Genomic DNA, 27,571 nt, shown 5'->3' with positions numbered 1-27,571 from the left:
TCAAGTCAGATGCTGCCTGATACACGTCCCGGTAGCCCTCATGTCAACATACTTAGGGCGTTTGGCTGTGACCCACTCTGCATTCTAGGAATAATTATGGTCTTCAGCAGAAGGGAGTTACAGAGCTCTTATCCATGTTCACTTATATTGTGGGACTCAACATCATGTCACACTACGTTGACAGCCTTACTTTGCATATCATATTGATTCTGACAACTGAGTACTTATTGATTGTAATTGATTATAAGAACCGATCTCCATTTCTATTCTGGTTCTGGTTTTCTGGGCTTATGACATGGTTTGAGCCCCTATTTAATAACCCTTTTAGTATCCCTGTTCCTCCAGAAGCAAGACCTGTGTTCGTGGTAGGGCCCAATGTTTGGCTATGGGGTCAGGACTCTGGTGACTAAAACAATTGGCCCATGCGTGCTGGGATATCTGAATAGCATCTATTCCTGATATTCCTTTGGCCACATCTCTTATGCCACCACATTCCTCTAGGTTAGGTTTGCCCAGCTCACAGAGCTCAACTCAGCTTAGTTGGTTTCTGCAGCATCTGATCTATTGCAGGGGACACATCTAATTCTAGGTCACAGTCTTTCTCACAGTCTTCCCTGTCCCTCTGCTATTAACCTGACACTTGCATGACCAATAGCAAATATAGTTCATGGAATTAATTAAATATGATTCAAAAGTATTTTCAAAGGTACTTTATCTCTCTTCTAATTTCCCAGTATTGCTTCTGTTGATTTTCATTAATGTTGTTTTGTTTGGTGTGCTATGACTAGCTCAACACATTTGTCCTGATAATAATTGAAAGATATTCTGCTCAACTTATCTGTATGAATTAGGAGTTCATAATATTACTTTGTTAAATGAAGATCACAATGATGGCTGAGCATATTTGTTACTTAGCCAGTCTGCTAGTCTGCCAATAAACCAACGTGTGCATCTCTACGCTACTTCCATCAGAATAACTGAGCGTGTTGCTTTTTGAGTCAGATTCTCCTTGCCTCAAATACTGTTGTAAATATTTTAGTATGCCAGAAGTAACTCTTTCAGGCAATTAAGGAGTTTATCAGTGTTTAGCACACTGTTTTGCGAACAGAAAAAAAAATTTTTTTTTTTGCACCAGTAATATTCAGGACAGGAATCTCAGTAAAATATAAGCTAGAACTCAGACTTTAAGGATTCCTAATAAAATCCACAGTATGGAAATTTTAGTTTTGAAGATGAGATATCTAAAAATAAACTTGAATATTATCAGGAGAAACAAAAAAGGAGTTTAGAATTGTAGATTTTTAGTAAGAAAGCCACAATCTTTTGTTCTTATTTATAATAAGTTGAAATGGCAAAGATAGTTGAATCTGTACAAAAACACTTCCAAGAAATAACTGGGAATGTTAACCTGAACGTAAGATTGTTTTCATGTAGTATCCTAGAATTGAAAGCTGGCATATAAAAGGGGATATTAGAAAGATTCTGAATTCCCAACAGAAATCAGACTGTATATCCCAAATATTCTCTCTTTTCCTGGGCCTTCTTTGGATAGGAATTTTATTCATTAGAACTTAAGAGTGCCCAATACAGAAGAATAAAGTCAAAACAACTTCAGCTGCCCCTAAGGGTTGTAAATGAATAGTGCTGAATTGTGTATGTTGTGTCAATGTCATACTATAAATGTCAAAATTGAGCTTTTTGCAAAATTTAATGCCAGGTCCAAACAGACAGATGGGTTTCTATTGTTTATAACTAGTGTAACTTTTTATTTTGTTTTACAAATCATTTGAAATAACCATTAAATCAAACTTACCCCAAATATTGAATTTAGGTATAAAAATTCTAGCAGTTCTATCAAGTCAGAAATTATGATGGCTAACATTTATTAAGTGCTTACTTTATGCCAGTTACTCTTTTAAGTGTTTTACATATATTAATTCATTTAAATCATACTGCATTCCTATGAAACAGAAATTATTATTGTCCCCATCATGGGGCAAAGGAACTAAGCCACAGAGATGTCAAATACCCAAGGTCACGGAGAAGTTAAATTGTAGAGTCAGGATTTGAACTCAGGCATTCTGGCTCCAGAACCTACATTCTTTGCCAATATTCATTATTTCCCCAGGGTGTTCCACAGGGAAACACAAATCTTAGGAATAATTTGTTCAAAGACAGAATCTGACATAATCATTGTTAATGACCTAAGACTACTTAAACAGTGTAAAATTTATAATATAAGAGAACTATCCTAACTAAATACCATCTATTAACATATTTAATAATAACATATAGGTGATTAACTGTATTTCAGTATTAAAAAACTTAAATGAAAAATATTACCAAAGTAATAATACTTTTTTCTTATCTTTCCAGCAATCTTGACACAGAAGAACTATGTGGTAAGTTTAAGACCTATCAAACCCATTACTTGTTTTAGAAGAAAAAAGAATATTATCTGATATATTTCTATATTTCTTGGAATGATTAGTTCTGGAATAAAGTAAAAGATAAATCTCGAGGGACTTATCTTTATCCATGAATTTTGCTCAAGCATGTACTTCACTGCAGGAAAAGTTGGGCCTCATTAATTTGTTCACGGAAGGAGAATTGTTATTACAGTCAGTACATTAGTTTCACAAGAGCAAATTCTCCACCAGTTTGAATATATGTTGAAATTGGTGTTTAATACAACCTCATCATTCTCCTCACAATATATTGTGCAGAGCCTTTTGTTACTGTTTTGCAAAGCTGTCTCCTCGAAATGTAAAAATAACTTTGTCTCATACCTGCCTGAACCATTCTGGAGTTTTAAATGTCACTTGCAAAACAAGTGATTCAATGGAAAGAGAGAAATCTGTACAAATGCCTGGTTTAATTGCCTCTTCATTTGTTTCCTTCATCTTTGTAAAGTCAAATCTTTGGCAAAAATCTAAGATTAGGAATATGGAAAGGTAAATTTCTGAAATTCGTTATTTTTATGAAAAAATATGGAGCATTATGAAATTATTCAGTTTGAAAACAGCTATATTTCTCTGAATACTGGAAGGTTTTAAGTTTTATGTTTTAAGATAAATGTATAAGTTAATACCTTTGTCAAAGTTTGATCTTATTGTCTTGGCTGCTCAAAACAGTTTTGATGGTTAGAGGTGAGTTTCTCTGGAACTCCTAACTGAAACTACAGATAGTTCCTGAACATCTTGTAAGTCTTATGGTTTTAGAGTTTAATAAAACCATCAAAAAGGCCATTTGATGACATTCAAGAGTGGTTATCTTCCATTTCATCTAAGTGGTAGAGCAACGCCAAGAGATGTGATGCCAGACAAAATATCAGAATACAGGGTTTCGAGGCAATAACTCTAAATAAAATGAGTGTAATCACTAACCATGAGCTTTCACCTTTTCCAATGGTCGTACAAAATTCTGTGCTTCCTGTCCCTGTGTAGTGTCCCTCCCAGGTTCAAGAAGAAAAACCCACTTGAAAATCAGGGTATGTTTATGCAGAAGCAAGGTACTTAGGTACAAAAGCAAGTCATGCTTTTGTTAGTTATGAAACACCAGCAGCGAAAAACAGAGAAAATCCTTCTGTGCTTTCAGACACAGTCAAGCGGTGGCACCATCCGCACATGGCTACTACTGTGCTAAGTGCCCCAAAGGGCCCATATGGACCATTGCCACGAGGTTTTATGATGAATAGCAATCTCCATAAAGGTCAAGCTGGGTTCACTCTCTTCCATGTGCAGAGAGTTCTGCCAGTGAAATAGAGAGATGAATAGAGAATTGAGAAGATTATCTTGATAGTTTCGTGAAGGTGAGAGACCCATTTGCCTCAATGTCAGGCCAAAGTAAGCATTCCTCAAATCATTCAGATAATTTTTTTTGTTTTTCACTTAACTTTGCCTGCGTAGGTACAACTGAAGAGAAAGCAAACTGATACAAGGGCTTTTAAGATAAAAACACTTAATGACTCTTTATTTGCTGTGTCGCCTGTCTATTGTCATTAAGGAATATTGTGTTATCCTCCCTCTTGCCTTAAAAATACTTAAAATTTTAAAGTATGATAGTGTCCACTTACTCTACAAAAAAATAATTAGGTTTTGAATTTGTCTTTCTTGTATCGTAATGGAATTAGATTAGGTATTTATCTTGTATTTATTGAAAAAGCTTTGACTGTGATTTCCCCCCACAGTTTCAGCTGGAGAACTAGTATGTGGGGCTTTAATTGAACAGAATTGTTCTATATTTTTAAATCCAGTGATTGTATTCCCAATCATGTGTTATAATTCTCCCCCTCTCTGTTCAAGAATATACATTTTAATCTCCAGAGTGCAGTTTTCTTTCTCATTATTTTGTGAATATAAAGTAAATATTTAAGTTGAATTCTAATCAAAGCCAAATGCTTCAGTGCTAGCAAGTGAAATATGTCTATTCAGACCCCCACTAACTCCCCCTTGGGTGTGGGAAGGGCAGAAATTGATTGGCATGGAAAGTAGATTTCATGTGCTCTCTTCTAGAAGCCAATTAAAAGTTTCAGGTGTCTAAACCTTTTATTATGTTGCTTTTACTTAATTCATCAGTTTACTACGTTATGGACCTAGAATTCAAAATCTATTAAAATATTTATTTTTAAAAAAATCTTTGTGGGTGGGTTCAGTGGCTAAAGCCTATAATCCTAGCACTCAAGGAGGCCAAGGCAGGGGGATGGCTTGATCTCAGGAGTTCTGTTCCAACCTGAACAAGAGCAAGACCCCATCTCTACTAAAAAATAGAAAAAATTACCCAGGCATGGTGGTACATGCCTGTAGTCCTAGCTACTCTGGAGGCTGAGGCAGGAGGATGGCTTGAGCCTAGAAATTTGAGGTGAGCTATGCTGATGCCACTGCACTCTAGCCTGGGCAACAGAGCAAGACTCTGTCTCAAAAAACAAAAAAATTTAATTTTAATTATGAAGCTAATACTTAACTATTATTTTTAAAAATTTAACAATACAGAATTATGTAGGTGTATAAGCTAAAATGTCAAATCTCTCTCTCTCATTCATTCTCTTCCCCTGATACTGAGCTCCACTGTTAACTGCCTGAAAAGCAGCTTATAGGAGTGCCAGAATTATTCACTCTTCACATATGGTTGTGAAGGCCTTCCTAAATACAACTTTTGGCCATATTTTATCACTATCAGTCAATATATGAGTCAGTTTTAATTAGGCAATTATGTTTGAACTCCAGCATCGAGGCTTTGCTTTTTGCATGTGTGCCATCTTTAGCTCCAATTTGAAGTGATCAGGAGCATAATTATTACTTTCCTGACCTTACCCAGTCTATGACTGTTTTCATAACCTTGCTTATTTTTAGTGAACTATTTTGCAAATCTTGAACTTGGTAGGTAAGGATTTTGAGATATTTATAGAAGGTTGAAGGATAATTGCAATGAAAGTTCATGTAGCTAGGGTGCTTGATCTGAAAGCATATTTGTAAGAAAGCTTTGTGAGCAAGGTTGAATATTTTTGATAGTGTAATTTCTCATCCAAATGGTTACCAAATATTAAACTATTTTAATAAGTTCAAAGTTAAGTTAAATGATGTCTATAAATACAATGGATAAAAACCGAGGGTATGGGAAACTCCCATAATAAAAGCTTATTAGCTTCATACACAGGTTCCATTCAGTAGCTGTGCATGACTGGGCAGACTGCAGAGCAGCACCAGCTTGCCTTGCCACAGCCTGGGCAGTGCTGAGGGACCTGTGCCAGCACGTCTGGGTGCTGGAAGGGCAGAAACCTCTGTGCCCTCTTCCAGGCCCTTAGAGCCCCAGCTACCTGGCCCATGTCACTCAGTGATTGAGTTATAAACTGTTTGAGTGACACTGATATGTACCTCCTCAAAATAACCCATGTTTCTAAATTTCTAACTGAACCCTTACTGAGAATATGGGGGTTTTAGCTCTCTTTCTCATCTCATTTTCTTTTCTACCTAGTCTACTGCTTGAGAAGTTCTAACAAAGTACATACTGTGAGACGCATCTAAACTCATAAGAATGCTTTGTGAGGCCAGTTCCTGGGGAGACCTTTGTGGCAGCTATGAGTCCTTTGGTTCTGATTTAGAATTCTTAGGCTAGACCTGAAAATGCAACAACTTGGAGGATTAGGAAATGCAACAACTTGAAGAATAGGAAAAATAAAACAAAACAAAAAATTGTAGTTTTGGTGATACACCACCACTGATTAAGTACAGTAGGGAAGAAAGAAACTAACCTATTGTTAGCATTTTATTAGAGAAGACGGTGTGTTGCATATCCATGAGAAGATAATTTGCTTTCTGACACATAATCTTAATACATCTGCTTATAAATTGTGCAATACTCTTTCCTTATATCCAATGTCTAGACTCTTTACTTTTCAAAGATTTTTTCACCTAAACTGATGAAGATTAGTTCTCACATATTTCCGTAAATACGATACAACTCTATTTTGCTCAAGTCCATGCGGATTTCAATAAAAGTAGGTCTTTTCTCCAGGAAGTTATTCCAGTTACCAAAGGACAAGCATGTAAGGAACTAACATTCATTCTGAATTGTTCTCTCTCTCTAATGTCATGATTTAAGGACAAAACACATTTGCCCAGCTCACACTGGCATTGTGATTCAAATGAGAAACATGACTCACCTTAACAGGAATAAAATATTTGTCTAAGCTCAGCCACTCCCAAAGCCATCACTGGCCTTGCCTTCCTGCTTGTCATGTCTTGGGGCATGCAGACACACTGCTGAAATTCTAGGCTCCTATCCTCCTTTCACTTTACAGCTTTGGCATGACCCGTGGTCCTTATTCTGTGATGAAATCATTCCAGGAAATTGATTCCACTCTTGTGTCTTCTGACAGCCTCACCAACATTCCCCATATCATACCCAGTGCATCCAGGGTAACCTTTCTAATAGGAAAATTTTATGATGCCACCCACCTTTTCAAAATTGTTCCATGGTTTCTCATTGCCCATCGTGGTCTCAAATTTAATCTGCATCATGATCTCCTAGGGAACCCAAAGATTCTGATTTAGTAGATGAGACCTTCTCAATAATCTTCATTTCTAACAAGTACCTTAGAGCAGTGCTTCTCAAGCTTAAATGTGTCTGCAGATCACCTGAGGGTCTTATTAAAATGCAGATTGTGATCAGCTGATCTGAGGAGAGCCTGAGATGCTATGTTCTAACCAGTTTCCACATGAAACTGATGCTGCTGGACCACTGACCACACTTTGAATAGGGAGGCACTAGAGGATTCTCATGCAGATGGTCAAAAACACTGTCCTAGACTTGAGGATAAAAGTTAGAGCACCTAGCATGGAATGTTTCTAACACATCTGGCTTCCTCTCTCACCACTGAATTTTGACATTTTACTTCCTTGCTGCCTCCCATCCTCAAATATTTCCCTGTCCTGTCCTTTATGTCCTAGCAACACTAAACTACACATATTCCTGCAAACACGACAAGTTATCACCTGCTTCCATGGCTTCCCTCTGATTATCCAGCAAGTTAAGTCCTAGTTGTCGGTTAACGACCCATTGGTAGGGTCTCCTCTGTGAAATTCTCTCTGACTTACCCAGACAGACTTCGGCATTCTTTGCCCTGAATTTGGATTGCACCTTGTATCTGGGCTCTTGAACTATTATCTTAAACAATGATCATGTGTACTGCAATTGTTTGTTTGTTGGAATGTTTATCTTCCCTACTGGGATTGCAGCCTCCTTAAAGATAGAGGTTCTGTCTTTTCATCTTTATATTCCAAGCTTCTATTATATCAGCTGACACATAAAAGGCACTACATAAATGTATTTTAGGTCATGGAATGAGTACATGAATACTCAGCACGATGAAGTGGAGGGAAATTATCTCCTTTTGTCTATGTTAGCTGTCTCTGGCTCTTTCATCTAACTTCCCTCTTTGAGTTTGGTGGAGCCCACTTGCCTTGGCTACCTGACCCACATCTCTCAATGAGTAAGTTGTAAAAGAGCTTTAGTGACTTGAGCTACACCACCTCAAAATAACCCTTATGCTTAGATTACCAATTTAAACTCCTATCCAGAGCTTGGATACTGTAATTCTTCCCGTTTTCGGTCATTTTCTTGGCTATTTAGTGATTATTTTCTTCTTAGAGAGTTGAGATGAACCAATGGATAAATGAAGGAAAGAATGAAGGAATGAAGTCTAGATAGGTGTCAGCTCTGAAGCCTCTAGTCCTTGTTTTTCTCATGTGCTTTATCAGTATGTAGCTACATATGGGTGCCTAGGTCCCATTTCAAAGTGGAAAAGAAAAATTCTCTCCTGGAACCTTACTGATTAAGCCAAATATCTTGTTTATGAATGACGTATTTATTTTAAAAGGTGGCTTTATCTCTTGTTTTTCTTTTTTAAATAAACCTTTTTAGCACCAGATTTCTTTTGTTTTCACTTTATATATTTCTGTCTAATTGCATTTAAAATCCCTATTACAATCCTCCTTGAAGTTTTGTATAGGTATAAAAACAAAAATAAACAACTTTACTTTTTTGCATTTTATTATATGTTTTGTTTGTTTCAACTTAGTATGAACTTAGTTATGATATTGATTATTTTTCCAACTTATGAATATTCTACAGGCACATTGCTTGCAGGCTAATGAAGAATGTCGTTCACAGGGACTTTGTTTATTACAAATAATTGCACAGACAAGGTCAGAAATCTTTGTCACCCCTAACAGAAAGTCAACATCATAACCAAAAGTTAAAATGTTATTTTGAGGCAGGTATTTAAGGAGTATATACTTTCTATTTGTCTTCCAAATAATTCCTTCCTAAGGAATCTTTATGAGAGATGATTTATACCACCATTGTTAAGGAACACATTTTGGTTTTTGTTAAAAATATGTCATTTGTTTTGAATCTGTGTGTACACAGACTGTATTTTGACAACCATGATTTGGAATTGATTTATTGCTCACCTGTGTTCTCTTTCTTCCAGAAAAAGTCAACACATTGACTAATAAATGAGTCACTGGTACTTTCCATTTGTTATTAATATCAATGTCAACAAATAATTCCATTTGAAGTATTAAATAAATTAATCAAGGCAGTTTCCATCAAACATACTGAAATGTATCCCAGTGATCTCAAGTGGCTTACATGTGATTATATTTATAATTTAAATTGAATTCCACAAGTACTTATGGCACATTAAAGGCAGACAAACTACAGTTCATCCAAAGATGAGTTCACAGGAATGGTGAGGACTATTGATGTTTTAATACCTGAAAGCCCTAGATCTTTTCAATATATAAATTTCTCTTAGGCTAGATTGCTCTCATTATAGAAATCTTCAGATTTCTATAAGTAAATAAGAGGCTTTGAATTTAACTCTATTATTATATTTCACTTTACTAGTTTAGGATCAGTCCATGTTCTTTATTTTTCATTTTAATCATAATATCCATATATTATTTATTTCTAGCAGCTAAAAAAAATGATAGGCATGACATTTACTCTGCCTGAATTATTGAAAAAAATTAGACCATGACAGGAGCAGTTACATAGAAGGTGCCACAGGAGATCGCACTTGTGTTTTGAAGCATCACTGACTCTTAACCTTGAAGAGTGCTTACCTTCCTTAAATGTTTCCTGGAAGAAACAGTAAAATATAACTTAATTTTTTTCTAAATTACTATGCTGGTGAGATCTATAATAAGATGTCATCAAGAATAACTCTTTTTTTAATTGAAACAGCCTTGTTGATCCAAATTTATTTATTTTTTCTTATTTTTGTAGGAAAGCACATTTCTTCAAAGATAATGATAACTAACTATCCAGGTTTCTTTTTCTTTTTCTTTTTCTTTTTCTTTTTCTATTTAAGGAAATGAGCAGATTGGCACCTTAGTCTCATTTGAAAACCTTCCAGTTTTCATTTATTTGTTTTGCTCAGTTATGGAATAAATTATCAGTTGATTTTTTTATTGTTTTATGATTGCCTAAACTCAAACACAAATTTATTTCATTATTTTCACTTTTCAGAATATTTTTCTCAGCACTTGGGCGAGTATGAGAATGTCCTAGCAGCACTTGAAGACCTAAATCTTTCCATCCTGAAGGCAATGGGCAAAACAAAGAAAGTAAGAAAGTGTTGATATTTATTTTCTATACAAATCTCTTCTTTGAAAAATATTTTTCTTAAGAATCATACTTATTTACTCATGTATGATAAAAGTATAGCTTCCTTTTTGTCACTGGTAATTTACTTTTCTTTGTATTAAGTGAGTTATTTTATTCATTCAGAATGTAATTATGAACACCACATGCCAGAGACTGTGCTTTGTGCTGAAGAGACAAAGATACAAAGACTTGTTCAAATAGCTCTTCGTCTGATGGGAATACAGGGGTGTTAGCAATTCCAATACAGCACAACAGAGAGAAGCACAAGATGAGACACCTAGTTCACGCTGGAGGAGATGATCCCTGAGCACTTAGAGCTAAAAGAGGTCTGTATAGCCAGACAAAGGAGAACGAAACATAGGGAACAGCATGTGCAAAGCCTCTGTGTCAGGAGGGGCCTGTGACACTCAGGGAAATGAAGATGGACAATAGAATAAGGTACAGAAACCAGAGTGGCATGATGTGAGATGGAACAGGAGTGAGGAGGGGGCCAGGCCTTTCACTCTATTGCCAGCAAAGCTAAGGATTTAGGCCTGTATCTTAAATGCAAGTAAATCAGCAAATATTTTAGGCAGAGATAGGAAAACTCATATAGTCTTTCAAAAACACCATGCAAGAATTAGTTTGGGATTAGGGTGGAGAATACCGGGGGATTGAATCCGGAAGGTGAGTGAGGAGACAAGTTCACTTGTCTGGGTGAGAGATGTTGGTATTTGAGGATATTGGCAGAAAACATGGAGAAAAACAAATGAACTGCACATGTATTTGAAATTATGTCAATGGAACTTGAAGGATTGCCTATGGAGGATGAGAGAAGAATGTGCTCATGATGAATTCTAGTTTTTAGCTTATGTACCTGGGTAGTGACACTACCTAGACAGAGGATGCTGAATGAGGACCAAGTTTCAGGAGGTAAGATCATAAGTTCTCCTTCTGTACCTTTTAAATATTATTTGCCTTTGAGACATCTAGAGAGCGTCAGGTAAACCATTAGATACAGCAATCTAGACCTTAGAGATGAGGTCTAGACTGGAGATACAAATTTATGAATTGTCAGCACTTAGGCAAAGAACTTGAATGACATCATCTAGAAATAAAATAAAAAGTAAAAAGAGGAAAAGACCTAACACTGTGCCATAAGAAACTTCTACTTTTGATGGTGGGTGCAAGAGAGAGAGCCAGAAAGTGAGTCTGAAAAGTGGTGGGTAGGAAGATATGAGGAGAGCTGGGGAGTGTAGTGTCCAGAAGTTGAAGAGAGTAATTCAAGACATAAGGAGTAGTCGGGAGTGTTGATCACTATGTAGAGATTAAGAGAGATGAGAGTTAAATTTTCCATTGTCAGTGAATCAAAAAAGATATTTTAGCATATAAGTAAGGTATATGACAAATAAATTTTAAAGCATATGTGGAATTTCTGTATAAAGACAGATTTTATACATCCATTGAATTCTGCTTGCTCCTGAAGCCTCATGAAAAAGGCTAAAATGAGATTTTTTAAATGGGAAGGGTATAGCAACAGAATTTGGAAACTGAAAAGCAGATGGACAAGTGGTAGATGACAGAAGACTTGAGACATTTAACTACTTGGCATACAGTGAGGAAAGCAGAAAGCCACCAGTTCTGCTCATAGAAGCTGAGGCTCAGGAATGATGGCACTAGTTGCCACTAGGATAGGAGTAATGGTAAGGCTAAAATAGGATACCCTGTCGGAAATCAGTGTGAGAAGCAGTTAGATTACCAGATCCCCTGCTCTGCTCTACCCAGCTGAGCAACTACCTCTTTGACAACCCAAGTAGAAAACATAGATTTGTTTCTGAAAAGGGAAAAAGAGAAGTTCTGTGCCCTGGGGCTGTATCAACCACAGTTGAGGGATTAAGTAAAAGTTTATATAGTAAATGAAAACACCTTCAGCTTTCTTCTTTACTTAACTCCAGAGCTTTGGCAAGGAGGCTTATGTCTTCCTGGCACACAGACAGAGTGGTCTGTGAGAAATCTAAACGATACCAGAGAGAAAAGGCTAAAGACTCTCCAGTGTTAGGTTCCAGCCAGATCCCTCCCTTCTCCCTGAGCATACTAATCAGCTTGTTCCTAGCCCACTCACACGTAAAGTGCATGCATAGTCAGCCATGAAGCATCACAGACTTCTTACGGGAAAAAAATCAAAGACCAAAACAGCAACAACAACAAAAAACACCAAGACAAGGTAGGAAGGAAGGAAGGAAAGAAAAAACGAAAGGGAGGAAGGAAAGAGTTAACAAAAGGGAATTATGCAGGAAGATGAAAACTTCAAAAATATTCTTAACCTCCTTGGAGAGACAAGAGAAGATATTGCATCATGCAGCAAGAATAGGATAACAAACAGTGGACAACCAGAGAACAAGAAAGAGCTCTTGGAAACTAAAACAAGAGAGCACAAATAAAGACTCAACAGAATTTTTAAAAATAAAGTTTAGAAAGTCTCCCAAAAAGTAAAGCAACACAGAAAATAAAAGAAAATTGGAGCATTGCCTAGGATGTCCTATATCCAAATGACAAATTCCAGAAAGAGAGAACAGAGAAAACAGAAAAAAGTAGAATCAGAATACATTTTCTCTTGACCTCTTCAGGAATATTTGGAAACTGCATAATAACTTCATTCCTTAGTAACTTCTCTCTGGAAATGTTTATTTTTTTACATCTCTGTTTGGTGTGGCTGCCTTCTCTCCTCATTCTCATCTTAAACACCATGGCCCCAGAAAGGTCTTCTCTGACCACCCCATCTTTTAAAAAATCTAAAAAAAAGGTCTTCTCTATTAAAGTATCTTATCTGTTCCTTTCTGGCAATTATCAGAATGAGTAACTGTGTAATTTTTTTTTCTTACCATATATACCCCGAACCTAGCACAGGACCTGAAAATTAAAATAATACTAAAATAATTATTGATGGATTAAATAAATTGATTAAATGAACATTCATACAGCCACCAAAGCTAATACTTTTGCTCCTAAAAGAAAAATTGCTCCTAAATTCATTTAGGAGCCTTTCAGTTTTCCTCTAATAGGGAGAAAAAGCAAGTATATAATTTTCCTTATTTTCTCCCAAACATGCACTAAAATCATGGCCCTTTCCCTGTATTAATACAATGAAGCTTTGTGGTATTGAAATTGAGGTCAACCTGTTATTTTGGTTTCTTAAGTTACAAAATCTTTTTCTTGGCACTGACACTTAAAATGCATTTGATTTATATTATCATACTCCTTAATCAAAAAAAGATCTCTGATTTAAAATAAATAAAAAAGGAAAAAAAAAAAGAAAAGAAAAAATGGTCAAAAATAAAATTAGAAAAGGTCCCTTTGTATGACAACTCAAAGATGAGTGAAATGCAGGTGTTTTGACGTTTCTTAAGCCACTGTTGAATTGACATCTTCTCATACTGTCTAGCACAATGAACACTTCTGGGTAAGAAACCCAGCATTTTTTTTGTGTGCAAATCTCTCTATATTTTTACCCAGATGAAAAGTCCTGTCTCAGTAGGAAGGGCTAATTGTTCTAGGCTTTTATGAAAAATGAAATATACGCCATTTGTGATCTATCTTGACTGGCAGTACCTGTGTTTGCTGTGTCAGAGAATGGATAAAATGGGCTTTAGCTTCTTAACTTAAACTCCATGAGGCGACTCAGGACGGATACAGCTTGTCTTTATTTTCCTTTCCTCCTCCTTCCCCCTTAACCCCATCCTTTTGACAAATCCTCAAGAGTTACATGGATTACTATGGTTGTTTTTCTGGAGCTAAGACACCATAGGTCAAATTCCAAACGGCCATCTGAAAGTCCCAAAGGGAGCTAAAATCAGAACCCTCAGTCTGACTTTGGAATGTCACAAAAAATATTAGGCTTGTCAATTTGTTTTTCTTCTTTCTACAGGGTAGGAATAAGCTAACTTATATCATCAGTATGTGAAATGCTTGTAATGTCAAAAAGTAAAGGTAGAATTCTGATGCTACAGTTAAAATTCATCATGTTCTGTGTTGTGTAAATATAAATGGGATTCCCTGTTTATTGATAAGGCTTAAAAGGAGATTATCAGGAGCTAACGTGAAGAATGATGTTCTTGAAATAATTCTTTAGGCTTTGATAGCTACCTTACTGAGTGCAGCTGTGAAAATTTTCAAAATTAAAATGTGTGTATGTGTGTGTGTGTGTGTGTGTGTATTCTTCTAAAAGTTATTTTTCAAACAAACACATCCTATAGTACATTTTCAATGATTTTAAGAAAAAAATAGGCTTGAGTCCTAGCACTGCTGAGCTTCTGTCTCTCCCTTACCTGTTACGTCTGTCTGTGAGATCTGTGTTCTTTCTCTCTCCACCATCTGCAGACCCTTCATCTCAACTTTTCATCTCTCCTCTATCTCTAGGTCCTTATATTTAGCATCTGGGCTTCCCAGGGCTCCATATTCCTTTTACTTAAAGATCACAATCTTTTCATTTATGAGTCTTACTATATAAAAGATGAAATAGCAATAGGTCACAGAATTTCTATTTGGGGAAAATATCATTAATTACTATAATCTTATGTAGGATTTATCATTAAAATTTTCCCTTGTTTCAGCTAAATATCAGAGCTGAAATGATACCATGTGTGGAGTAGTAAAAGAGCCTCTTAGTCTTACAACAGGCGAGCATTTTCCTTCTTTACTTTAGTTTCACTAAATCCTTTAAATGTTCCTTATAGATAAAATGACAAAATTATTCTTGGATTTCAGAGCAACCATAGAAAACATTTGCCAAACAGCTTATTTGACATCCCCTTTGTTCCTTGAAATGATCTATGTGAGTGTATTTAGGGAAGAGGAGGTAGACACTAGGAGCATGGAAAATAAGAGAGAAGTATTAATTTTTTGAGGGTACAAGTTTGGTTCAGTAGAAGGAAAGCCCTGAATCAGGCCTAAGCCTTAGAATCCTCGCAATCCTGGCCAGACTTCTGCCCAGTGCCTGGCGAAAGGGAACCCCCAGGCCCCTGGAAAGGTTGCTCATGGTCATGAGGGACATGGTCCTCTCATGAAAGACTGTGTTCTTCTGAAGGACCCTGTAGTACCTGCTGACTCAGACAGTAAGGAATCCTGGGCAGAGAACCCATCACTTGTGACTGGGCAAGTGGGGACAGAACTGAGGTGAGATACCTAACTCTTCTAATTCACATGAGCATGACTTTGGGATAATTCAAAGGTGAAAAGAGGCCCCTTTGAAGTTACTGATAGGGTTCCCACAGTGGGTATGGGTGCTCAGTTCAGGCAAAGATCATCAAGGTGGTGGCTAAGATGGATACTCTGGGAGGAGAGAGGACAAGATCTCGTAGTGAAGTATAGGCAGGCTCAGGACTTGATTGGCACCCACCTGGCAACCACGTCATTGGTCCTTTCTCGCCATTGCTGCAGCTCTGCCAGACTCTTCGTGGCTGATCTGACTTCCCTAAGCCAAGGTGCCAGACAAAGCCTAATTATTCTTCTGCAGCCTTCACAGTGGCTATGACAGAAAAGAGGATGAGGAATAACAGTAAATGCCAACTACCATTAATATAGTACCTTGGAGTTTTCAACATGCTACAGCATGTTGAAAAAATATACATTATTTCATTTATTCTTCCTAACATCCTAGTGAGGAGTGTTAGACAAATAGTAACATACCCATGTCAAAAATGAGGAAATTGAGTCACAAAGTGGTTAGTTGATTTATAGATATCATAAAGATAGATTTAAATCTAATGATTCTCATTTAAAAATTTTTTATTTTAGGTTTATGTGGTTCTATATTGAACATATTATAAATATACAATTCTAAATTGTATCATGACACAAAAACATTTCTGGTGCTAGGTAGTTTTGGTCTTTGAAACAATTGAAATCTTCAGAATTTAGCTGTGGGATCAGTAAAGGCATGGGGATTTCTAGTTTTTCTGTCAGAATTATTTTCAGTTTTGTTTTAAACAAATGAACAAGTAGGTATCTGGAGCTCAGTGCAATATGTGAAGAACATATTAAAGAAGTTATAGACAGAAGTGGATGATAATTAAATGCTGAAATAATTAAATGCCAAAATCAAAAAATGAAGGTGCATAAGCAAAATTCTAGGCCAGGAAGTTTTAATGCAGTTTGATGTCATCAGAGAAATAGATGAAACTTTAATTAGAAAACAAGGGAAGTTACATGCCATGTCAAACAAGGGATATTTAGCTTTTTACATACTGGAAGAGTGAAATATATCCAAAAGGAAAGCTGCTGTACTCAAAAGCAATAGGCAAATATATTGGCCTTCTGAGCTCTGGGTGTATAAAGGATCCAAAAGCATCCCAACAGGAGTTCAACTGATTTTTTTCCAAATAGCTAACTAATTATGCCAGTGTTGTTACTTGAACAATCCGTTCTTTATTCACTCACTTAAAATGCCATGTTTGGTATTTGATAACTAATTACAACATCCTTGGGTTTGTGTCAGAGCTCTCTATCCTGTTCCCCTGTTAAACTGTCCTTTCCAATATCATTAACACGTTATCTTAATGCTTGAATACATAGGTATATTTGAAAATGTGAAAGTGCATACTTTACTAAAGATTTTTCTCTTGGGAGGCAGGAGGAGGATGGGTAAATTCACATCTGATGGGTGCCGTGGGTGCTGTCTGGGGGATGGGCACGATTGTAGCTTTGACTTGGGCAGTGCAAGGGCAATTTATGTGACCAAAGCGTTTGTACCCCCATAATATTCTAAAATTAAAAGAAAGAAAGAAACTTAAAACCAAAGATTTTTCTCCCTCCGTTTGCCATGTTTGCGTAAGTTTTATGATTGGCTTTTTTTTTTTTTCAATTCTAAAGAAAAATTTTGTTGGAATTTTTACTGGATTTTCATTAAATTTGTAATTTTGAGAAGAAGTATCATCTTGGTAATATTAATCCTTCCATTGTAGGTACATACATATTTTTCCATTTATTCAAGCTTCTTTTTATGTCTCATCAAAATTTTTTTGTGATACTTCATATGGGTTCAAAACATTTCTTGTTAAGTCAATTCATAGATATTTTATGTTGTTGTTGCTTTTATAAATGGCCTCCCTCTCCATGTTCCTAACTTAATGTTGGTGGTATATTGAAAAATGATTGTTTTTTGTATACATATTTGGTAACTAGGTTAGCTATCATCTTGAGTAGCTGCTCTGTGATGTGCCGTTTATCTTCCTTTGCTGATATTACAGCTTGAACATTAAAATCCACCGCCACTGTGAGAACCAACCCACCTTATCTGTCTGCCAGAGAAATTGACCAATCTGTGCATAATCTTTAACTTCCTGACTCATCTTCTTCCATTTTTCTGGTCTGAACTTGGAAGCTATACTTTATGCCTATTGTTCAAATTCTACTTCAGTGTCATAAGACAAAAACAAATTAGTAATATATAAATTGTAACTCTACACTTTAGAATCTTATATATTAGAGGAGCATGATCATTTTCCATAATACTAAACATAGCTTTAAAAAGGTCAAATATAAATTCTATAAATACAAACACGTAGAACATTAGCAGATTGTTTATATATTTTTATCAGAAGAAAAAACACACAGAAACAATAAAACAGTGAACAAACAATGTATTTAATTAATTGCCAATACATTGATAGATGCTAGAGATAAACTTGACCTTCAGAAAAGGGAGAGATCAGTGCTCATTGAGTAGTCCAGGTGAGACTTCAGGGAGGAGAGAAGACTTAAGTGAGCCTCAAAAAATGGGTAGAATGTTAAGAAAGAAAGAAGGGGCTGGAATAGCCTACAGATAATGACCCTTCTTTGAACCTTTAAGGAGATAGTTTTGAAGGCTAATAAGAGGATGTGGTTTATGGGTGGATGGGGTCAGGTCATGCTGACTGCAGTTTGCAACATATCACCTTATTTACTGTTTCTTGAATAAGTTTATAAATACCAAACAGTGATCTTGAAAATAATTTTGACTCAAAAGGATTAAAAACAAAAACCTCAATAAATTGCAAAAGCTATGACAGTTAGAAGCCCCAGGCGAACCTCTGGTGTGCCCCATAGCCACAGGGGTCCCTATTAGTCATCACTTTTTTTCGAGATCGTTTTATATTTTCAGCTAGTCCCACCAATCCTTCCTCTCCAACCAGAAATAAGAGATGATGAGAAATTTGTTTTCTGTCATGCACCTATAATTTTGACTAGCTGTTTATTTCCTTTGTGGAGATCTTTTTAAATTTGTATTTCTTAAATCGTTAGCTGGATTTATGTTCCTATGTTCTTATGTTCCTAATAGAAACTGGGAGTTAATTTTCTTCCTAATGAAGTGAGGAGTACAAAGTACACTATCGTACTTAAACAGAAAAGCTAGTTCATTTTGCCTAAGGATAAAGTGCTGAACCACAGTTGCCTGAGTGAACTTACAGCCCCGTTACTGAAGAACCGATCTTTGAAATGCTAAAAGCTAGTAAGGGAAAGAGAAGTTCATGCAAACATTCGTGGGGATACACAGGGCAGCGTGTGATTCCTTCTGTCATGAGAATTAAATTTGATATGACTCATTTCTATTGCCTGAAGTGGAACAGTGCAGAGAGTGAAATTCAAAATTAATCTGTGTTGTATTTCTCAGATCTAACAGGCATTAATTATTGTCATGTTCTTTCTCTTTCCATGGCAAACAAGAAATACTAAATATTTCTTGAGAATTAATTAGTTTTGCCAGAGTTTTTATTTTCAAAAGAAGTATATTCTAAAGAATGTACTTTCAAAAAGAAAATGACTGTGTGCAAAAGTACATTATAGGTGCCTGCCATGTGGCTACAGGACAAAGAGGGTCATGACCACATGATGTTTTGTGATGTCCCCTTTGGAATGATTTATTCAGTGATCTGTCCGTTGCATAACACGTGGACTGTAGCTCTGACAACCCTATAAGGTTATTGGCTAGGATCTCTGGGAAACTCTCCTAGAGTTTCTTTGGACTTGTTTGAACTTCAGTTTGAATTTCTATTATGGATCATACTCACTTTTTAGGTTTACCAATTGCCCTAAAGTGGCCTAGCTTCTGACAGTATTGGAAGGTGATGTTTTCATTAGTTGTGCACATGGGTGTCAGAATACTGACTGCGTGTCATTACTCTATAAGATTGAATTTCTACCTAGGAGGCTACTTAGCTTTACTTTATGAACTAAAATAAAAATAATATTAATATAATAACATAGCTAACATTTACTGAGCCATTACCATTTACCAAGCACAATGCTAAGCACTTTTATTTTAATATTATCAGATTTCAGTCTGAAATGTCAGTTCTTAGAGTGCTCATGGCCAAAAAATGACCAGATGCGCCAAAATAAGGCAAGCACGAAAATGAAGTTTATTGAGGAGAGAGAGTTAGGATTATAGGGCAAGAGCAAGATATAGGTTTACAGAGCATGATACATAGGCCACAGATAATGACCAGACCCATTGTCGCAGCAAAAGGAAGGGCGCAAACAGGGCCTGCTTTTGGTCTGTGTCTTATTTTATAGTGCCCAGATTGGTACCTCCGTAGTGGCTCAGATGCCACCATGGAACCACCATGACTGGACATTTGGGAGTTGCATATGGGTTGTTCTACACATGTGGGTTGTTATAGTTCAATTTCTGGACTCTGTGGTACCTTTGCTGCTTGTGGCTAGACAGTCCTCCACATTCTTTTGCAGCTAGCGCGATAAGTTCTGATTGGCAGATTTGCAGGGTATTCCCTCCTCCTCCAGGTATGGCAGTAGCTCAGGATAGGATTAGGGTGGGGAAGGACCAAGATGGGGGTCTAGGACTCACCCTTGTCCTTTTTCCCAGGTGGAGCAATTGCACCATGGCAACAGCACCCACTTTCGTCCCTAGGAGACCTGGAATCCCTCACTATCTACCTAACAATATCATATTTTATCTTAATCTTTTATTAAGTAGGTTCTGCAATTATCCCTGTAGGTGTGTGCAGAAATGGAAGCCAAAAAGATGTTAGATAATTCACTCAAGGTCACCCAGCTAAGATGTGGACAGTAGTCTCAAACTGATGCCCTGTCAATTCTAGCCCTTCTTGACTTGAAGGTATTATAGTTTCTGTCAGTTTTTTGAGAAGATGACAAAAATCATGTAGACAGAAAAGAAAAAATATTTTAGGACTTGTTAGTCAAAATCCTTTCAAACAAAATCCTTTCAAACAATCCTACCACACACAGTTCAGTTCTCTGAGTTCCCCTCGGTCTCCCTCTCCCGACGGGGCCTTGCCATAGAGTGGTCCTTCTCTGTGGACGATGTTCCTCTGCCCTCCGGGGATGTGGGGCCATCCACAGGGCTCCTCCAGCTATCTACTTGCTCTTCATCTGGCTGGTCCTGTGACATTCCTGGTCATATTACAGGACTTAGCTTAAATGTCATAGAGTTGGTCACATGGAGATCAGTTAGGGGAGCTTCCTTTCTTTCATATGCACTTGTTTGTTTCCTGTCACCTCTAAAAATGAGGATAATGTTTACTCCACTGATAGTATTGATCTTTAGGTTTTGAAAGAAAAGTTATTGTGCATATTATGCCATTTTGTATTTATGTATGTGTTATTCTAGGTATTTTTAAAGAATTCTAGAAAGCTTTTCACTATTTTCAATAAGCATTATTTATTACCACCTAGAAAAAAAATGTACTAGAACTATGAATTTTTCTCATTTTTAAAAATGTCATTCTTGATCTGATTCATTTTGGTTGTTAACAGTCACAGAATGAATTAAGAAACACAAAGTCAAGGTTGTCAGTACTGAATGTTTTCCTGTTCAAGTATATTTTTATATGATCTAACATAATGGATAAAGGCCAAGACTTTTTGGCTAACAACAACAAACAAAATAGCAATTATGTAAAGTGTTCAGAAAATATTTGTGTAAGGATTTTTCTTGATTTTTCTCAGGAATGTCAAAATATATTGCTTATCATTCTTTATTCCTCACATGTTCATTTAGGTTTTCTATATGATTCTGAATATCAGTATTTCAATTAAACAAATTGGAGTGAGTGAGCAGTTAACACACAGGTATTATCTCCAATGTGGGAGAGAAATGTGCCTTGATTTATAATTTAGTCAAGTATAAGCAATAATAACCACCTAATTATAACAAACATTTGATAGCATCGTGATTTCTATCATTTTAAAAAACATTGGATCACTAAATACCACACCTATCAAATTTTCTTTATAATATATACACTTAAAATGGTATCAATAAAGAAATATTTTTAATGAAAAAGAAATGACCCATATGATTATCACCCACATGAAAGGACCATATACTGTTTGTGTCCCCTTCAGATCTTTGTCACCATCTGCCCTTTCCTTTATCCCCTGTGATCAAATCAATCAACCAGTCCTCATGACTTCATCTCTTTAATATTGCTCACATCTGTCCTCTTCTCTCTCCACCCTCTGTGTGGGCCACAGTAGGCAGATCCACCACGACTCTCACTGGAATTCCTTGTCATAGACATCCAATTCAAGGTTTTGCATCCACTGTTGTCTGCTGACCATGCTCCACCCTGCAGATAAGAAATCTTTCCAAAAAATAGGACTTTCCCTCATCTTCCTAAAGACCTTCCAATGATTCCTCATTGCTCTCAGGAAAAAGTCCAGACTCTGTCCAGAGCACACAAAGCCCACCCAGATCTGAGCCTTCCCTGCCCACCTTTCTAGTCCCACCACTGGCCAGTCCTTACCATGTGATCTCAGCCCCAGCCACACACAGTTCAGTTCTCTGAGTTCCCCTCGGTCTCCCTCTCCCGACGGGGCCTTGCCATAGAGTGGTCCTTCTCTGTGGACGATGTTCCTCTGCCCTCCGGGGATGTGGGGCCATCCACAGGGCTCCTCCAGCTATCTACTTCCTCTTCATCTGGCTGGTCCTGTGACATTCCTGGTCATATTACAGGACTTAGCTTAAATGTCACTTCCTCTAGGAGGCCTTTATTCTTAAAATGTTTTATTTTTAATTATTATGGGTACGTAATAGTTGTATGTCTTTATAGGGTACATGTGATGTTTTGATAGAGGCACACAATGCATGTTAATCAAATCAGGGTAATTAGGGTATTCATCACCTCAATCATTGATCATTTCTTTGTGTTAGGAACATTCCAGTTCCACTCTTTTAGTTATTTTAAAGTATACCCTAACTATTGTTGACTCTAGTCACTTCGTTGTGCTATCAAATATTGTTCATTCTATCTAACTATCTAAGTATATTTTTGCACCCATTAACCATCCCCATTTTATCTCCATCTTCCCATCATTCTGTTCTCTGTCTCCATGAGATCAATTGTTTTAATATTTAGCTCCCACATGTGAGTGAGAACATGCAAAATTTGTCTTTCGGTAATTGGCTTATTTCACATAACATAATGTTCTCCAGTTCCATCCATGTTGTTTTAAATGACAGGGTTTCATTCTTTGGGGTGGGGGAGCTATATAATATTCCATGGTGCGTATGTACCACAATTGTTTATCCATTCATCTGTTGATAGACACTTAAGTTGATTCTAAATCTTGGCAATTGTGAGTAGTGCTGCAATAAACACGGGAGTGCAGGTGTCTTACGATACACTGATTTCCTGGGAGGCCTTTCTTGATCCTCCAAGGGCAGGTTGAGCACTCTCAAACCACCTCACACACATACCCGTGATAGCTCCTTTCACTTTTTCCTTGTCTGTCACTCCAACTGTCTTGAAGTGTCATATCTCATTGTATCACCAACAACTAGTTATGACACGCAGGAAATTTTTTCAAATATGCATTGGCTCCCAGGAGAACTGAGGCTGTGCTGCGCATTGCTGCTGAGTATTTATCAGCTGGTAGAGAAGAGGGGCTCAGTGACCATCATCCAATTTGGCACAAATTGGGGAGCCAAGACAGGTGTTCATTCCAACGAACTAGGGAGAAGGCAAGCAGGGAACAGATTCACAGAATATATACCCCAAATTGCTTCTAAAATTTGGGATGATTGCTTGTCCAGAGGAACAAAATACTCTTTCTGAATTCACTGGCTCACGGGGTGAAAACTATCTATCTATAGCAGGCCTGGGTTCCACTGGTGCTGGAGACAGTCAGGGGCCCCCGCCATGGGCCAGATGCATTTGTGGCCAGCTGGGGATGCGGGCGAGGGGGTCTGGGGAAAAAAGAGATTAGCAGTTTTAATCATAGTGCTCACACAGTTTCGTAGTTTGCAGAAGATGCTATTAAAAACAAAATTGTAGGTCAGCATCAAGTTTTCTCACAGTTGGATTTGTTTTTCCTTAGTCCATTATGTTGAATGGTTTTGTCTATGACACATCTGTAGTTCATGATCTTCTGTTCTGACATTTCAAGAGCTGTAACCAAGATTATAATGTGGCAGAACATGGTAGGCGCAGGTGAGTAATATTTTTAGAGTTTCTTAGAAATAGAAGCTGCATTTTCATGCTGATCATGTAAAAAGCAAAGAAGAGAAAGAGAGACACACGTATAGCATAAATATCATATAAAGTATATTGATAACATGTTTAGTTATATAGTCATAATAGTTCTAAATACTTTTTTTCTCACATAAATATTTTTAATAATGATGGTGCTAAACAGAGCCCAGTTCTCCCTTAATATATAAGGAAATACATGATACTAGAAGAATGAAACTACTTGTATTTCTTTCTCAATTCTGCCTTTAAGGTCTGCAGAGGTCATTCCTACATAATAAAATATGAAAAATTACCTTCCCCAAACTATGCAAATCAAGATATATGACATATATGCAGAGATGTCTCCAGAAAGAACAGTTTCATACTCAGATAAAACTTGACTTGAATCCTAGCTCTGCTACTTGCTAGCATACGCCCAAGTTAACCTCTTTGCCTCCATTCCTTCCTTTTTCAAATGTGAATAACTACAGTTCCTTCCCAAGGATGTTGGAAGGATAAAATGAGATAGTGTATGTAGGAGGTCTAGCACTGCATGTGGCCCATAATAGGTGCAATATAGGCATTATAGGCACAGTAGCCACAAAAGAGAATAGTTATCTTTTTACTTCCATGACCATTCCCCAGTTGCAGGCTTTGTTGTTAGAAACAATTACTAAACACATAGCTTGGTGCTTTATAGAGATATCATAGATTATTTCCTAAAACAAAACCCAAAATGTTTTATTTCTACAAGATAGAGGAGAGAATTCAGAGCAGCTAATCAATAATCGAAGTAAAACTTTGGAATGTTGATCCTTCAGAGAAAAATTTCAAGTCAGAAGTTTACTATCCTGACTTTTGGAAAAAAAAAAAAAAAAACAGCACTTCATGAAACTTTCCTTCATTATGTGGATACACATTTCAGCTGACCTGTGAAAACCAAATCAATAGCTGAAGCACATGGGCTTGTTCCTAGGAGAACGTGAGTCTGGTGAATGCGTAGAGATGCAGGCGCTCCCCTGAGTGATTGACTAAGCTGCTATTTATGGGCAGAGACACATATGATTGTGTGGAGGCACAAATGTCTGTCAACAACAGAATTTTCAAAACTCAACAGAAATTAATTCATAAAAATATAGGGGAACAACTGAAAAGGAAGCACAGCTCCTAGTCAGCCATCTCCTTATTAATATGATCAAAACAGATCATCTGCAGTGACAGAACATGTACTCCTACAAGCCCCTTGGAAGCACAAAAAAGGTATGTGGGACCTACCTACCTACCCAAAGTTATAAATAGCTCCAGGAGCAGAATCCAATGCCTCTGAATCCCAGAGAGAAAACACAAAAAAATAGTCTCAACACTGGGTAGGAAGCACAGATGTCTTTTGACAAACAATAAACAAACAAAAGGTATGTATGTGGAGGGTGAGCGCTTCCTCAATCCACTTTAATAGACTCTCAAAAGACACCTACTATGTTCATGTGTTGACACTTGCTAGACACCCCGGGGAGTACAATAGGAAACAAAAATTAGCCCTTACCCTCCAATCAAATGATATGATGATAAAAACATTTTTTATTAATGTCTACTCTGTTGTCTTGATCATTTTGTTGCAGGTGTTTTCAGCTGATAGAAAAGTACTCCACAGAGAAGTACTCTGAGGAAAACACCTGCACGGTGGCTGGAAGGGACTGTTTTCCTTCCTTCAGTCCTTACTTTCCACTCCCTTTCATATTTTCTCATGCAAATCAGGGGTACAATTAAAGCTCAATGAGCTGATGTCAGTAGGAGGATAATTCTTCCAAGTTACTCATTTTAGACAAAGTGTTATGTAGAGTCGGTATTTTTTGCAACCTAGGAGACATTTGGTGGATGAGTCTTAAAGAATTATCAGGTAGAAAACAACAATAAAAGTCTCCTATTTCAATTTCAGGCTGAATTCTTGGCAACTTTTCTCTTCTGTTCCCACAATCCTTTAGGGATTCTTCCAGGGGGTAGTTAGGATGCAAATTCACTGCAAGTCCACCGCTCCTTATCTGCGAATCCAAAAGCCAAAATGTTCTGGAAATTGAATGTTTTGGTTTTCTTGCTGTTTGGTAAGCTTAGGACCAAAATCCATTTGGTAGCAAAACGTATTTTAATATTAAGATTTTGCTGCAAGAATACCAATATGGTCATTACAGGGTACTACTCTAGACCCTGCTGTGGGTATTATATATGTTATATGCTGAGTATTCTCTCTCTAAAATCTGAAAAATTCTGAACTTTGAACACATCTGGCCCCAATGGTTTCAATAAAAGATTGAATTAAGATGGCTAGGCCATTATATATGGTATGATAATCTAATTATTTTTTTCACACCATCAGATTGTATGCCTCAGCTATGCTGAAATACACTACTATCTTAGGTTTAAAAAACAAAGCAAAACAAAAAAATCTACCAATTCTTTGAGAAGTCTATTGTATTTCAAAGAGCAGTCAAATTATATTATGCATAGACAAGTGAAAGTATACCCCTGGTGCTCTGGGGAAAATGTGGATGGATTTATTAACCTTTCAAAAACGACACTCTTATGAGACTCTAATTATGTTTGTGGCAAGTGTACTGGCATGTAATGAATTAAGAACGCTTTCATTTGTAGGCTTAATTTACTAAGAGAAATCAGGAGTTGCCTCCTGTAAGTTACTGTTGACAGATGGTTTAAACGGCTTTGAGAATAATCATTGGTTTAAAAAATAATTCCTTCTTATATTTTACTATTGCTGCAGAATGAGATTTATTATCTCTTTATAAGCTTTTTATCCTTTGTCATTTTCTGTAGTGATTTTGCTAGTTACAGCCTATATCTTCTTTGGAGGTAAAGAGTATGACCTCAAGATTGTGTCTTAGATGTGGAAAGTCTCTTTAATCAAGTTACAGTTAAGAAAAATCCATGATTACACACCTCGCTATCGGGTTGCATTTTGAGCAGGTGGGAAAGCTAACTGCCAATCCTGGCTGCCCTCGGTGGGAATAAGTTCAGACAGGAAGGAAGTCAAGGCCTCACCCCAGGGCCCTGTCAGCTTTCCCCTCCCCTCCTCCACCTCCACTGCTCAGGGCCCCAAATCAAAATTGAAAATACAGCCTTGCCTTTAGACTTGGAATAGCACAACATATGGATTGGTGTCAATATTCCCCCACTTCACTGAGATCAGACATCATACTACAGTAACCATTTAGGGACCTGCAAAACCACAGAACCCTAAAAAATAAACACATTTGATATTCGGGACCGCCTAGGACTGAAAGTCCCTAGAAGACCTAAAACTTCAGTAGAAGCAGCAGCCCCCAGGGAGGAGTTCTCCACGGAGCCGAGGTGACTAAGCCCAGTTTGCTGCTTGGACCGTGCTCCCTGGTCCAAGAGCCCAGTCCTCTTCTCTTGCCTGGCTCTTTCTATCTTCCGTGACTCTTGATATCTCATACCCATCTGTCCTTTTCATGCATGATCCAATGTAACTCTTGTGAATAGAGATAGCAACTATTTATTGAGCATTTACTACATGTCAGCTGTGGAGCACACGTTTTCTCAATTCATCCTTTAGCCCAGCTGCCCCGAGTTGCTCTCACAGTCAAGCACCTGGTACATGGTAGCTACTCAATCTGGTTTCCTCTCTCTTCACCTTCTCTAATAGTTCATGCATCCCATCCCAGCTGAGATTCCTTCATCTGGCACAACAGGTATTTATGGAGTGTTGTGTCTGTTCCAATCGTCTGGAAAGCAGGAGCCAAGTGCAAGACACTTTTTGAGCAAAATGCCTATGAAGGGAAAAGGCGGGAGGGATCAGGGGCACTGGGAAGAGCCTTCAGCCTGAGATGAAGTCCAACACCTGTGAACGGAGGAAGAGATGGAAGTTGGGCAGGAAGAGCCTCTGAGAAAGTTTTAGCCAAGCCAGTGGGACACTTGAG

At 37.3% G+C, this 27,571-nt stretch overlaps 1 protein-coding gene across 1 annotated transcript in view; it reads left to right on the top strand.

The window, feature by feature from the left end:
* NECAB1 (N-terminal EF-hand calcium binding protein 1) overlaps nucleotides 1-27,571 on the top strand; it is a 145,998-nt gene that overhangs the window by 61,853 nt on the left and 56,574 nt on the right. The window contains exons 4-5 of the mRNA XM_069466244.1: nucleotides 2,377-2,402; nucleotides 10,036-10,133. Of these exons, the coding sequence (XP_069322345.1) occupies nucleotides 2,377-2,402; nucleotides 10,036-10,133 (124 nt within the window). The remainder of the gene's footprint in view (nucleotides 1-2,376; nucleotides 2,403-10,035; nucleotides 10,134-27,571) is intronic.

The sequence above is a fragment of the Eulemur rufifrons genome, chromosome 3, assembly GCF_041146395.1.
Source record: "Eulemur rufifrons isolate Redbay chromosome 3, OSU_ERuf_1, whole genome shotgun sequence".
NCBI classification, from domain to species: Eukaryota; Metazoa; Chordata; class Mammalia; order Primates; family Lemuridae; genus Eulemur; species Eulemur rufifrons.
Note: the sequence above shows the minus strand (reverse complement) of the source record. Positions and strands in the feature narration are given on the sequence as shown.